Source organism: Phyllostomus discolor, chromosome 2, assembly GCF_004126475.2.
Source record: "Phyllostomus discolor isolate MPI-MPIP mPhyDis1 chromosome 2, mPhyDis1.pri.v3, whole genome shotgun sequence".
Lineage (NCBI taxonomy): Eukaryota > Metazoa > Chordata > Mammalia > Chiroptera > Phyllostomidae > Phyllostomus > Phyllostomus discolor.
Window position 1 is genome coordinate 7,953,934 of NC_040904.2, and position 14,433 is coordinate 7,968,366.

General features: G+C 59.4%; 1 protein-coding gene across 4 annotated transcripts in view; it reads left to right on the forward strand.

The window, feature by feature from the left end:
* UMODL1 (uromodulin like 1) overlaps positions 1–13,600 on the forward strand; it is a 55,287-nt gene extending 41,687 nt beyond the window's left edge. For 2 of the 4 annotated variants that reach the window (XM_036017459.1, XM_036017463.1), the window contains exons 16-22: positions 1,523–1,860; positions 5,330–5,475; positions 5,998–6,234; positions 6,531–6,690; positions 8,514–8,598; positions 11,030–11,232; positions 13,153–13,600. In XM_036017459.1, coding sequence (XP_035873352.1) covers positions 1,523–1,860; positions 5,330–5,475; positions 5,998–6,234; positions 6,531–6,690; positions 8,514–8,598; positions 11,030–11,211 — 1,148 coding nt within the window. In that variant the 3' untranslated portion in view covers positions 11,212–11,232; positions 13,153–13,600. The remainder of the gene's footprint in view (positions 1–1,522; positions 1,861–5,329; positions 5,476–5,997; positions 6,235–6,530; positions 6,691–8,513; positions 8,599–11,029; positions 11,233–13,152) is intronic. The other 2 variants (XM_036017460.1, XM_036017462.1) reach the window with 2 other exon arrangements.
* The last annotated feature ends 833 nt before the right edge of the window (positions 13,601–14,433 follow it).

Below are 14,433 nucleotides of genomic sequence, written 5' to 3' on the forward strand. Positions count from 1 at the left end.
GCAGCAACGTGCTGCTTTTCCAAACGAGGTCAGCCTATTTTTACGTCCTGGCTCAGTTGCCTTACGTGGGGTGTGTGCCCACGTGCGTGTACGGGTGTGAGTGGGTACGCGTGCATGCGTGTGTGTGCACGTGGGTGTGTACACGCTGTCCCTTCACGTTCTCCCATTTAGCTCCAGCCTCCTGGGTCGTGCCCCACGTCCCCAGGTGCTTTTTCCGATGACCGAGGTGAGAACGCACGCCCACGGCCTGAGGTGTGTTCTCTCAGATGTAAAAGATCCTGCAAGATGTGCAGCCCGTGGCACAAGCAGCATGCAGGAAACATGCCACTCAACCCCTCTTCCCACCCAGCGCTGTCCCCATTCCATGGGGCCCTTAGTGGGTTCGGCACTGACTCAGAGATGCTGCCTGCCCCCCCAGGGCTCGGGGGTCACCTGAAGGGAGACAGACGTTTATACAAGTAAACAGTTGTCACAAGGGATATAGAACAGGCACCGTTCGAGGTAGAAGCAGGAGGCCCAGAGGAGACTAAGTTGTTTCAGCCCCATGTATGTGGTCGGGGGGGGGGGGGCTTCCTGGAAGAGGTGTCCTAGAGCTGGTCTTAAAGGATGGCTAAGACAGCACTGGGCAGATAGGGCTGTGGTGGGGCAGGCCGTAGCAGGTGGGGGCAGTGGCGAGGACAGAGCTGTGAAGGTGAGTGTGGTCCAGGCACACAGCCGGGCTGGCTGCAGCGTGGGTGCCTGCAGGATATGGGTGGGAGAGGGGTGAGCAGACCGCCGAGGGCGGTGGGTGAGAGCAGTTGAGAAGGCCACGAGCCGCAGGAGCAGTGACTTGGACGCATCCTGCAGGCTGGGGCAGCTCGGTGAGGCGGCAGAGTGATGGGTGAGTCCTCCACGTGGAGAGGGGAGGAGGCACGTGCCAGGGTAGCAGGCAGTGGACCCAGCCCATAAAGGAGGGCCCCGAGGGGGGCCAAGGTGCGTCCCAGGTCCGCTTCAGGCAGACCGGGGAGGGAGCCCAGGGAGAACGGTGGGTGCCTTTGAGGACCCTCTTTGTCCTCCTGGAGGGTGAAACCGGGTGTGCCCTGGGGGACACAGGAAGCTGGAGCAGGAGAGAGGAGCTCAAGGATCCTGAGAGTAAACTGGATTAACTCGTCTTAGGGATAGGACTCGGGGACTCCTGAGGGTAGAGGGCTTGTTCCAGGTCCACAGCCTTGGCAGAGGCCCAGCATCGGCCTGGGAGGGGCCGGGAGGGCAGAGGGTCCCTAGGTGTCCTGGCCCGCAGGGGCCCATGGGGAGGGAGGGGAGCCAAGCCCGGCTGCCTGGGCTGGCGGAGGTGTGCTGCACGTGCGTGTGGGTGGCCGTGGCTGGGCTGTGCGGTGCCCAGGTGTGCTCCTGCAGAGCGCGGGCGGTTCCCGGTCTGCTCTCCCCCTGGCACCCTCTGGGCCGGCCTCGCTGTCCAGGCTCACGCCACAGCCCCACGCCCAGAGCCGCACTTTGCTTTCATCTCCTCATGTCTTGCACACAGGTGACTCTTCTCTCAACATGACCCAGGCCCCCGCTTCTTCTCCGGCCCCCAGCCTAGAGCAGCCCCCCACCGCAGCGGAGACTAGGGCTGCCCCTGAGCAAGGCGACCGCCCGGCCGCCCAGGGCCCGCCCCCGCGGCTGACCCTGACCAGTGCGGTCAGGGTGCTCTGCGAGATCGAGAAGGTGGCCATCGCCGTCGAGAGGCGCTTCCTGCGGCAGGAGTCCATCCCCGAGTCCTCCCTGTACCTGGGGCACCCGTCCTGCAATGTGAGTGACAGCAACGGCACACACGTGTTCCTGGTGGCCGGATGGAGCGAGTGCGGGACCCTCGTGCAGAGTGTGAGTCCGGGGTGCGGGGGAGGGGGGGCGTCCAGGCTGGCTGGAGCTCGGTGTGTGGAGGGACCCGGGGCCCAGGGAAGACTCTGCACCCCGAGGCCTCTGACTCTGGGTGAGGGGCCCAGCCAAGGAGTCGGGATAAAGCCACGTCCTCACTGGAGAGTGGGCTACACCCTAGAACCATGGGGGGGTGGGGGGCTGAGGGCCCAGCCCTGCAGGGGTCCCAGAGCAAAGGGCCCGGGGAAGGCCTGAGAGTCAGGATTCTAAGTGTCCTCTCAGTGAGTCTGACACACAGGCAGGGCCGCTGGGGGGGGAGGAGGCACAGGAGCCCCAGAGCCTGTGTGCAAATGTGGCCGTCCATGTGCGCAGGTGTGAGAACGTGGATGTGTGTGTGTGTGGGGGTGTGTGTCGGTGAGGGCTGGGCGTGGGCACAGCTGTCTGGCTCCTGCCTGGGATGTTCCCTCGGGTGGCTCCCAAGGGTGAGTGCCACCGTGGCCGGGAGGGCCGGGGTCGAGGCTGCAGGCGGCGGCTCGCTGCCTTTGTTCCTCGGAGCTGGACAAGTGCCCGATGCAGCACAGTTACATCCAGTCGGTCCAGCAGCTGGCAGCGCACACGGAACTCTGTCCCGCATGAGTTGTGCCAGCCCCGGAATCCGCACAAGGTCTTGGTTTTCTTTGACATTTGTCAACACTCCATTTCCGCCTTGAAGACTGATTTGCACAAACACGATGGGTTGCCAACAGCAGGTTCCACCTCCCTTTTTTCGTGGTGAAGCAGTTTAAATTTTACCGGCCTCCAGGTTTAAAACACAAGTTAAATTTACAGTCGCAGACGCATCTCTGCGTCCGATGACCATAAACAGATCATGGTAGGAAGAGACAGCAATCCGTCCCTGCCCCCAAAGTCTCGCTAGAGCACAGAATCACGTTCATTAAGTCCCTGTAAAGTCCTTCTGAAGACAGAAAGGGACTCTTCAGTTCTCCTGAGATGCTGGCCACAGTCACTCAAGGCACCCCCTGCACCGTTGGGAAGACACATTCCGGACCTGGTGTGCCGGCCACGGCCCACTGCAGACGAGACCGTTAGAACGCTAACTGGTGCAGCGAGGGTCTGCACTTAGGCTGAGAAACCCCAGTGCCCGGACAGCTCAGGCCGACGGTCACTCCAGAGCACAGAGATACAAATACAAGCCACTTCGTTTTTTTTATTATTATTTTTAAAGATTTTATTTATTTATTTTTAGAGAGGGGAGGGAGGGAGAAAGAGAAGGAGAGAGAGGGAAACATCAATGTGCAGTTGCTGGGGGCCGTGGCCTGCAACCCAGGCATGTGCCCTGACTGGGAATTGAACCTGCGATGCTTTGGATCGCAGCCAGCGCTCAATCCACTGAGCTACACCAGCCAGGGCACAAGCCACTTCTTAAAAGACGCAAACACAAAGAGAGGCAGGAATTCGGAAGTGTGTACAGGCTCCTGTGAGGACAAATCGGTCAAGAATTACACCAGTTTGTTCACAGAAGCTAATGTATCACCAGTCTCTACAAAGGACAACGAATTCTAAACATGAACGTGAGTGGGGCCCTGGTCAGTGGCTCAGTTGGCTGGAGCATCATCCCGTGTACCCAAAGGTTGCGGGTTTGATTCCTGGTCAGGGCTCACACATAGGTTTCAGGTTCAAGCCCCAGTCGGGGCATGTGCCAGAGGCAGCGCATCACTGTTCGTCCCTCACGTTGGTGTTTCTCCCTCTCCCCCTTCCTCTATCTGAACGTCAATTAAAGAACATAAAAATGAACATGGTTTTCAATAATTACAGTGTCACTATGTATATAAAAACCCAGACCAATAATATCTAGTAGCTTCTAAAGATAGTCTCACGGTGCCGATGCAACCAGCTTCACCAAAGTTTGTCCTGCTTAATGCACGAGGAGGATGCATCCGTCCTGCAATTTCATACAAAGCAGCAAGCAGAGCAGCAGAAAGAGAAAGAGACTGTGGAACCCCCAAACACAGCCCCACCCCTTGCACTCCTGGAGGCCCCATCTACACCCCGAGTTTTGTTCCCAAACCCTCTCCTGTTGGAGCCTGCTGGGCCCCCGGATTCCCTGTCTGTCGGATTCGTGGGTCCCCTTGGCAGAGGTAGCCACGGGATTTTCATTGGCAGCGAACGCTGAACTGACGGACGACCGTATCAGGGTCAGACGTTTTCTCTTCCATCCACCATCCGTCCGCCGCTCTCGTCCGCACGCTCTCGTCCCCCGAGGAGTCCAGCAGCTCCTCCCGCGCTCCGGACTTGCTCCTCCCGTGCTCCGGACTTGCACTCCTGGCACCTCTGCTCGGCCATCTCCCCTGTCATCATGTGCAACCCTGCCCCTCGCTTCCTCCTCATCCCTGGTTCTGGGTGCTGACTCCCTGAGAAATGACTCCCTTCTGGGGTTCCAAAGGGGTGAGGCTGGCCAGGTGAGCTCCCAGCAGCGCCCAGCAGCGCCCACGGCTAACCATCCGTGCTGGGCACCCCGCCGCGGGGAACCCGAGCTGCCCTCGTGGGGCCCGGTGCTCAGTTCTGGCGATCACTCAGGCAGTGGCGGTAAAGGGGCCTTGGGAAGCCCACCGCCACAGCGGGCAGACTCCAAGCCGCCGACCAGCCGAGTGCTGCGCACGAAGAGTTGGCACTTTCTGAGTTTTGTCAAGCAAAAGCCTTCAGTGTCAGGACGGGGATCTTCACAGAAGGGTCTGTCTGCTCCTGGAGCCCTTCCCACCGAAGCCCACCGGGGAACGGCCCGGCCCCCCTTAGGGTCTCCGTCTCCATCTCTGCCCGCTGCAGCCTTCTCCGAGGCAAGCCCATCTTCTCGGCCTAGTTCTGCTATCTGGAACCTTCTCTCCTTTCTGCCGGACTTCCACGGTCCCAGCAGCCGGACCATAATATACCAGCTGATGTTGGAATTTTTGTATTTATGCTCGAAACCGGTTTGCTCCGCACCTTGGTCTATGGGCTTCTCCCGATCCCCTGAAGACTCAGGCGCACAGCGTGAGCTGCGGTCCACTCCCAAGCCCGAGTCCTCCCTCTGGGCTGCCTTTCCAGCCCTTGCGTCCTTGTCACTCCCCCAGGCCAGGGGATCCGGGAGGAGTGCTGGCCCGCCTCACCCGCGACTCTGCCACTCCAGGTCCCAGTCCCTCCGGTGAGGGGCTCCCACCCTCCTTTCCAGAAATGCGCATGGGCACCCCGACCCGGGCTGTCTCTGGTTCTCTCCCAGGGAAGAAACCAGCCCAGAAAACAGACTCCAGCAGCATCTGGACTTCACCCCCTTTTTGACTACTTATGATAGAAAAAAATCATTAGGGTTTTCGTGTTTTGGGGGGAGGGAATCTTGCAAAAAAAAGTCCCCACCCCAGCACCCCGAGCCGTGGTCTGCAGCTGCGCGGGGGTCCTGCGGGGGGCCAGGCGCTTGCTCACACCCCCTTCGGCCCGTGTGCAGAACGTGACGAACACCGTGGTGAGGACCACGCTCAGGAACGACCTGTCACCCGAGGGCATCATCCACCACCCGAAGGTCCTGAGCCCCATCCACTGCGCCTTCCAGAACGACCTCCTCACCTCGTCGGGCTACACTCCGGAGTGGGGGTGAGTGGAGAGCCCCCTCCCCCATCTCCCCAGCTCACATCCCCTGCCCCCCCCCCCCAGGATCCATCCCATCCGAGAGGCTGAATATGCAAACGGACGGTGGCCGGGACTCGATTCATGACTGATAGCTCCCCTAATTTTTGCTCCCCCTTCCAACTCAGGACCGACCACAGAAAGTCATATGTTTGTATGCTTCCCTAGTCAACCACACAGGACACCCCTCTTCCAGCGAGCCCGCCCCCAGCTTCCCCAGGAAGACACCCCCATCGGGGCACACCCAAGACCCCCTTTTCCGCTAGGAAGCGGCCCCTCTCCTCCACCTGCCTTTACGTGTCCCACGGGGCAGGGGACAGCGGCTGAGCCCCTGCCGCCGCCAGCTGGGAACAAACAGACTTGCTTTGCTTGTGGTCCCTGGGGTGTTCTGTCCTTATTCCCGCACTTCCTTGCACGGGGGTGGGGGAGGGGGGGCGGGAACCAGGGGGCCCTAGGAGGGAGCCTCCTGAGAACTGCTGCGTCTCGCAGGGTTTACACCATCATCGAGGACCTCCACGGCGCTGGGAACTTCGTCACGGAAATGCAGCTGTTCATTGGGGACTCCCCCATACCCCAGAACCACAGCGTGTCCGCCAGCGACGACGTCAAGATCGAAGTGGGCCTCTACAGGCAGAGGAGCAACCTCAAGGTGGTCCTGACCGAGTGCTGGGCCACACCGTCCAGCAACGCCCGGGACCCCGTCACGTTTGGTTTCATCAACAACAGGTGGGGGCGTGGGTGGGTCCTGGGCACCCCTCCCCCACTCCCTGCCCCGCTTGGGCCCTGCTCAGGGCCCTCGGAGTTTCCAGACCGGTACAGATCTGGACCTACCTGCATTGCAGGTAACACCCCAGAGGGCAGACCCTCTGTGCTCAGGAACTGGCGGGCCGGCCGGCCTCGCCTCCCACGAAGCCGGGTGGGGACGCTCCACGGGCAGTCAGGCGTGCTGTGCCTTGGTCCTCCAGGGGCAAGGACAGGAGGGCCGGTTCATAACTAACAAGCCACCTCCGCTCTCCCCCCAGCTGCCCCATCCCCAACACCCACACCAGCGTGATTGAGAACGGGGACTCCAACAGGGCCCAGTTTAAGCTGAAAATCTTCTCCTTCATCAACAACTCCATCGTCTACCTGCACTGCAAGCTTCGCATCTGCATGGAGACCCCCGGGACCACCTGCAAAATCGTAGGTGTTGGTTGTTTTAAGCTTCTGCCGGGCACCACCACCCCCCCCCCCGCCCCCGTCGTGATAAGGACGCCCGGGGCGTGGGTGGCTCTGGGGCCTGACTTCCGGGGAGAGGTGCTGGGTCCAACAGGCGTGGCCCCCAAATGGCGGGAAATGAGATTCCAATGGCGGGCGGTCCTTGGGTAGAGGACCCATACAGCCAGGAGGTCCCCAAAGTCCTTCTTGAGGCCACGCCCTCCGCTGGCCGTCACATGACAGCATCCTTGTTGTCCTGATGCCATGGTCCTTCTCCCCAAGGGGACTGACTGCATATTTAGGGCTAAAAAATCTGTTTTAGTTTTTAATACTGTTTTCAGCTCCATTGGTGGAACACCCCTGAGTCATAGCCTCTGTGACATTTAATCAGGTTTTTTTCTTTCCCTGCGTGCGGCATTCCGGCTGAGATCATGAATAATTTTACATTCTCATTTCCTTACACCTGTGAATTCAAAGTACCTTTGTGGTCCTGAGGTTGGAAAGCTCTTCTTCATACCAGTGACAAGTATGAGAAGTGACTGTCACGTGTTGTCTGTGGCCAAGGACGGTGTAGAGGGCCCTGCTGGCCATTGGTTCGGCCCTGTGTGTCTCTCTGTCCTTGGGGGTATGAGTCTGTCCCTCTGCTCCTCCTGAACTCCCGAGGCTTTCCTGGGCGATCCCCCTCCGAGCGCCAGTGGGTCACAGGAGAGAGAAACCCAATTATAGTCGGTTCTGCTGATGTCATTTGTGCTCAAACAGTCGGTCTTCTGGGGGAAAGGGACACAGACCCCCGGTGACTGCCAGCCAAGGGCAGCTGGGAGCCTCACCTGGTTCCACGGGCCCCTCGGAGATGCCGAGGGCATGGATAGCCACAGGGGCCCCTCGCCTCTGCAGGGGGCACCAGTTCCCAAATTCTTCACGATAGGAGCGCCACCCATTTCTTTCCAAGTCCCCTTGGGAGGGGTGTTGTCGTGCTTTCCCAGGGCTGCTGGGACACCGTACCCCGGAAGGGGTTGGCTCCCGCTGTAGACACTTGTCTCACAGTCGGGGGGGCCGGCAGTCCGAGACCGGCGTGTGGGCTGTGGTGGGTCCTCCTGAGGCTGCAAGGGGGAGTCTGTTCCGGGTTGGTCCCCTGGGCCGACAGACGCCCCTCTTCTCCCTGGGTCTTCCCAAGTCTTGTCTCTCTGCGTGTCTGTGTCTGCGTTCAACTGTCCCCTCTGTCCGAGGACACGGTCGTGTTGGATCAGGGCCCACCTGGCGAGCGCCTCTCGCCTGGAACATATGCAAAGACCCTGCCTCCCAGTGAGGCCCCGGGCACCACCTCGGGGGCTAGGGCTTCCACAGCGTTTGGGGGACACAGGCAATGGGTAGTGGGTGTACAGGAAGCGGATGCCATCCCACCACTGAACCTTTCTGTGAGGCGAAGGCCTTGCAAGGAGCAAGGGGAATGCAGAGGCGACTCTGAGAAAAGCTGCCCCTACCACCCAAGGGGCAAAGGGACCCTTGCTGGGAGCTGGAGGCAGCTCAGGGTGCTGCCACCTCTCGCTGCTCTTGCGTGTCCCTTTGTACCCAGCCTGCATCACAGTGGGCAGAGGGCCCACAGTCCAGGTAAGGGGCCCAGGCCTCCGCAGCCCCCCTTCTCCCCATCTGAGCTCATCTGTTGTGATTGCATGTCTTCCTGTCTCCAGCAGGAAAAAAAAAAAAAACATCCACGACTCAGAGTAGCATCCCTGAGAGTGGGTAAATCCCTCATGAACATAGTTCAACTAATGTGAAACTTCTCTCCTTGAAAAAACAACCACACACAGAATTGCAATGACTTCCGGTCGCTGAGGAGTGGTGACCCCTCCGAAACTCACCAGATGTCCTGGGGACCCCTCATTCGCTCCAACGGTGAGTCGGTGACTTGGTTTAGACAGAGAAAAGGTGTGGCCAGTATGGCCAGGGCCGTTTCACCAGCGTGTGAACCGAGAAGCGATTCCTTGGAACGTGGAGCTTCTGAGGTCTTCCCAAAAGACTCGTGAGCGCAGTAACAATGGCAGCGTGCACTCCCGGAGAGCCCTGGCCGGCTTCCCCGAGTCACCGTGTCACCTTCTGTAGGTGCAGCACGTCCTTCCGTGAGGTCGGATCTCCTCCGGGCAGGTGAAGAGACCAGGGCTTCCGGGAGTCCGTGGGTTTCGATGATGCGTATCTGAGGCAGCACAGTGTCCTGGCCCTGGATGAGCGTGCAGCGGGTTGTGTCAGGAAGGAGTGCAGGCTCCAGGCAGGTCGGATTCTGTGCGCGTGTGTGTGTGTGTGCGCACATGTGCACACGCCTGTGAATGGGGACGCTGTTGCATTTCAGGCGTGGCCAGACCACAGGCTGCAAAGCAAAAATGTGGCACCGCTGTCCTCTCCCGGTGGGACACCTCCTCTCAGCCAAGGGCGTTCCCCGTAGTTTTGAAACTCGCCCTTAGTTTTTCCCAGAAAATAATTTTCTTTCCTTTGTGATCTATCCTATTTTTAAAAAGTGGTTTGGGGAAATTGTGTGCTTTGGGTTAGTGAGACCAAAGCTGCCGGCCGTCCCCCCCAGTATCTGTTCCCCTCTCCTGGGATAGTAATGAACCCCTGGTTTTTAGCCAGGAATAAAGAACTACAATTTTTTTTATGTATATACCCAACCTGGCAGCCAGGTGCGGCCCTCTGAGTGAGTTCTGGCCAAAGAAACGCAGGCGGGAATGTCAGTGACAACTTCCGACTCCATAGGAACATCCCGTGCCCACGCCCCCCCCCCCCCCCACCCGTCTCTGTTCCCATCTCCCCATCCTGCCACCTGACACGCCCCCGAGACCGCTGCCGCCAGCCGCCACCCCGGGCCAGGAGGGCCACAGGGGCAGGAGCTGGGGGAGCCGAGTCCCCCCCAGGACACCGCAGAGCGGAGCTGCCGAGGCTGGCCTGGGTTCTGACTTAGCCAGTTTTTATGTGAGAAAGAAAGAGATTTCCATCTTCCTCGTCGCTGCTTTTCTGGGGTTTCCTCTGTCTTTGCAGCGGCACCTCATCCTCCTTGCTTTTCCTTCCCTGCTGTTTTCCTTCTTCGCTCGGACGGCCCGGCTTCCTCTCTGTGTGTTCCGGCACAAGAACGCCTGTGTCTGGGAGGCCGGGTCTGAGCCAGGATGGGAATGCTAATCGGGACTCAGGCAGGGAGGGCTCCTCGGGCAGGGATCCTCGGCGGCTGGTCCTCGTCCAGAGCGTTTGGGAAACGTGACCCTTCACGGGCCCCAGGCCACGCCCCTGCCCAGTGCATGCTGGACCTCAGGCAGCTGTAGGCCTGCGCCCTAGGACAGCATGCTTTTCTCACCCTGTGCACCTTCTCAAATTGCCGAAGAGAACAGAGGTCCTGATAGGAAACAGAACAGAGGTGGTCGGATGTCCGCGTCTAGATGCACCCCTTCTCATTCACAGACATGGCGGACGGCGTGGAAACCGGCGTGGGGAAGGCACTGGGCTCGGAGTTGGGAGACCTGAGCCCGCATATAGGTTCTCATACTTAAGAGCTGCGTGGTCTTAGGGAACTCCCCGAATCTTCTTAATTGTACCCATCCACTCATCCACCCATCCACCTACCCATCCACTGTCCTTCCATTCATCCACTTACCAACTCATCCATCCATCCATCTATTCATCCACCCGCCCACCCCCTCCCACTGATTCATTATTTCCGTAAGGGAAAAGCAGGTTGCTGGGGTATTTTTTAGCACACAGGTGTGCTACAATGTACTTCACTTTTACCCATCCATCCTCTGATGGACACTTGGGTTGTTTCCACCTTTGGCTGCTGTGAATAGTGCTGCTGTGGACACGGGTTTACGAGTGTTTCTGTGAGTCCCTGTTGTCAGCCTCCGGGGGCCACACTCTCCTGTGTGTCTTTTTGGCTCCTCCCTGGGTCCGTGGCAGCCTGTGCGCCCCTGCGCTGTAGAGTGTGTGAGCCCCATGTGTCTCCGTGTGGGTGGTCCCGCCCAGCTGTCCGCCTCCACCCAGAGGGCCTGTGGCTCCCTCCTGGGCCAGTGCTTATCCTGAACGCTGGGCAGGCCGACCTGTCCTGGCTGCTGTGTGCTCCCTGCCTTGGGACACCGTCCTCGTCACCTCTGGGGACTCACAGGGACATGGGCTCACACCTCACTGCCACGGTGCTTCCGCCGAGTCACTTCCCAAGGAGAGTGCCACGTAACAGCCGACCCCTGTGGGGAGCACGCTCCACCCAGACTCAGTCCTGCGAGCAACCACAGCGGTGCTGCGCTCCTGCCTCGGGCAGACCTCTTACCCATGCCTGTCCCGCCCCCTGCAGGTGAGTCTCCAGGTGTGCAGCCAGGCCTGAGACCCAGCTACCTCGTCCTCATCGTGGTGGCTGTCTTTGCCGCGGTGACTGGGGCAGCTGCCCTTCTCATTGTGCGCTACCAGAGAATGACCGGAAAGTACACCTTCAAGACCCGGCCAGACGACTTCAGCTACCAGGTGTTCCACGACTAGGTGGCCCCGGCTGCCCGCCAGGTGGGTGAGGATGCACGCAAAATGCATCCAATGTGCATGTCCTACCTCTGCCTCTAATGGGGACTGCCTAGTGTGTCTCGGTGGCTTTTGCAAAAGGTAGATTTGTGGCTGCCAGCGTTTGGTGCCCGTGATTTATAGTAAGAAATATAAACAGTATAGTATAGTATATTTGGTCTTTGTTCACCGTTCCTGCACGGAGCTCCTGAAACGCCAAGGTTTCCTGAGAGATGGGAACAGGAAAGGTGTCTTCAGTTACATTACAAGGCAACCTTTGGAAGGCCCCTAAGGACGGGGCTGGTTGCTAGGAGAACCGACCATGCGATTGGAGGGTTGGCCAGGTCGGTCCCACCCCTTGACCTCTGGAGAGGGGCAAGGAGGGCCTGGAAGTCCAATCAATCACCAAGGGCTGATGATTGACTCAAACAAGCCCTGTAGTACAGCCTCCATAGAAAACCAGCATGACGGGTTCCGGGAGCAGTTCTCCAAGATATGTCCATAAGGTGGAGCACCAGGCATCAGGGGCGGGAGGAAAGAGCTTTCCGGGGGCCCCTGAAGCCTCCTGCTAGTTGGGGTCCTCTGTCCTCCCCTGAGGGTCCCCAAGAAGGGAGTAGGCAGCGGCACGTTCCAGTTCACACCTTGACACTGCAGTCGTAACATGGGGCCTGCCTCGCTGGGGGGTCCTAGTCTGTGCTGGGGGGCCCACGACCCTTCTACTTACCGACCCTGCTCCGTCCTGTCCCCGTCAGGGTGCTGTGTGCACACAGGCCCCACAGTGGCTGGCCGCTGCTCCTCCCCACTTCCTCAGGGCGGCAGGGGGGGGGGGGGGACCCGCGGCTTCCCCGGCCAAGGACACCTGGCCTGTGTGTTTGGCTCCTTATTCTCTGGAGGTAGCAGATCTTCACGACAGCTCAGCAAAGCGCGACAGACACTGGTTGCACCCTCAACAGGAGGAAACCCGTCCCGGGGGGTTCCAGTGTCCCCCCCAAGGTCACACAGCAGGGGCGGGCCACACAGCACACCACGCCCTTGCCGGGTCGCGTCCTCTCACCCGGGGGCGGAGGAGCCGTTCAGGGAGCTGGTGCTGCAGACCCGGGAGAGACCACGCCTCTGCTTTGTCCTGGCCCTTTGCTGGGAGGGCGCCTGGCAGTTAGGGACCCCCCATCCGGGGTCTCGGAAACTCTTGCTGTCCAGACGGGAGGGCCAGGCCAGGGCCAGCACCCCCGGCCAGTCACTTCCCCGCAGAGACCGACAGGAATTTCCGTGGATTTTACCTAATATTTGAATCGGGAGTCCCAGCGACGGGGCCCATGCTTGTCCCAACTGTCCAAGGCCACCTGGCATGTCGCATCTTCAAGGCCGCGCTGCCGTCCTTGGGATGGAAAGGCCAGAGGGCCATCGGCCCCTCTTCTTCCGTTGTTCTCCGGGGCTCCTGTCTCCCCCAGCGGGAACATCTGGAACCAGTTTTCAGGTTCCTGCAAAAAAAACCTCTGCTCTTGGCAGCACGTTAAACACACAACCATTCCTCCCTCCCTCCCTCGCCGCCAGGTTGGTGCTGGGCGCAGGAGCTCTGGGTCCGCAGGGCGGGGTGGGGGTCTCCACAGATGACACACAGACACAGAGCCCCCGAGGATGTGTGTGTCTGGCTCAGGTGTGTGCGCCAGGTACACCTGCCCACTGACAGGGGGCGCGGGTCGGGGGCTCCCCAGAGGGCAGACCCCAGGCCCCGCAGTTCCGCTTCCTCTGCCTCCGCCTGGGGGTCGCCGCCCTGTGACTGGAGCGCCGCCTCTGTCTATGCAGCCAGCACAGACGTCGAGTCCTTGGCCCGGCTACAGCCTCCGCTGCCCGCACTCCAGGGGTTTCCTGTATGCGCCTCTCCTTTCCCGAGTGCAAACCGACCCAGTGACCCCCTTTCCTGCGCAGGTAGCCCTGACTCGAGCTCGGTTCCTCCTTCATCAAGCGTCGACAGAAGCCTGCTCTGCTCCACATCCAGGCCTCGGGGAGCCCCAGGGACGACGAAAAACATCGCTCCACCTGCCCACAGGCGCCCGGTGACTCTGGGGGTCCAGACAAGCAAGGAGCTGCCAGAGACGTGGGCAGGGTGTTGGGGGCGCCTGGGGCCTCGGACACGGGGATCCTCAACCCAGGCGTGGACACAGCTCTGCTGTCACCCAGGTCCCCTCCACGGCCCCAGAGCTCCCAGGCCCCTTACCACCAAGTTTGGTCCAAGTGGCCCTTCCCGGCTTCGCTCACCATTGCTGTCTGTCCGTCCGTCCATCCATCCATCCATCCATCCATCCATCGTCCAGGTCCAGCCAGCCCGCCATTCAGCATGCTTTGTCAAATACATAATATTCTTAGTTTTCAAAGATATTTCACAGTGCCCTTGAAGTTCTTTTAACGCTATGTCAATAATAAGCATATTATTGATGTCCTGTGTGGTCGATGTATACACTCTAACTTTTCTCCTGCTTTTCTCCGGGATGTTACTTTTATTCCCACGGTGGTGACTCAGAAGGTACTCTCTTAACATGAAAACCTTTATGCGTAGAAGCAACGTAACATGTATCATCATGTTATCTTTCTCCAGACATTTCACAGCCACCTTAAACGTCCCCCGCCACACAGGGAGGGGCCATGGGACCACACACAGGGGGCACCCCCAGGAGGAGTGGGGGAGCTGTGTCCTCAGGGTCACGAAAGGAATTACTGAGGAAATGGGCCCAGAACCTGAATATGTTAGTTCAGTGTTTTGTCCACGAGACCGGGCTGACAGGTGATGCTTTTCACCGCATTGAAAACAAACACGATTGCATTCAATAGTTAACACCTGAAAGTAGACTGTTTTTCCTTGATGGCTTTACGATTATAGCACGATCTCTAGTTTCTAATGTGTGAGATGAGTTGTGTTGAATATACTGGACTACTACGAACACACATGTTTGGGAGAAGCGAGGTTTTGATTACTGGATGTTCTCAGAACAGTCAGTACAGGATTTCAGTGTGTGAGCTTGCGGATAACCGACTTCGAACAAGTAGAATAAACTGCATGCAGCACTGAGGCGTGGCTGTGCTGGGGGCTCTGTTGGGTTCAGGGGTTCAGGAAGCTCCCGCCGAGGGCCCGGTGCTGTGTGGGGCCGTGCGGTCTGGGGAGATCACCCACGTCTCCAGTTCTTCCCGAGCTGCGTCCATTTGTTCTGACCC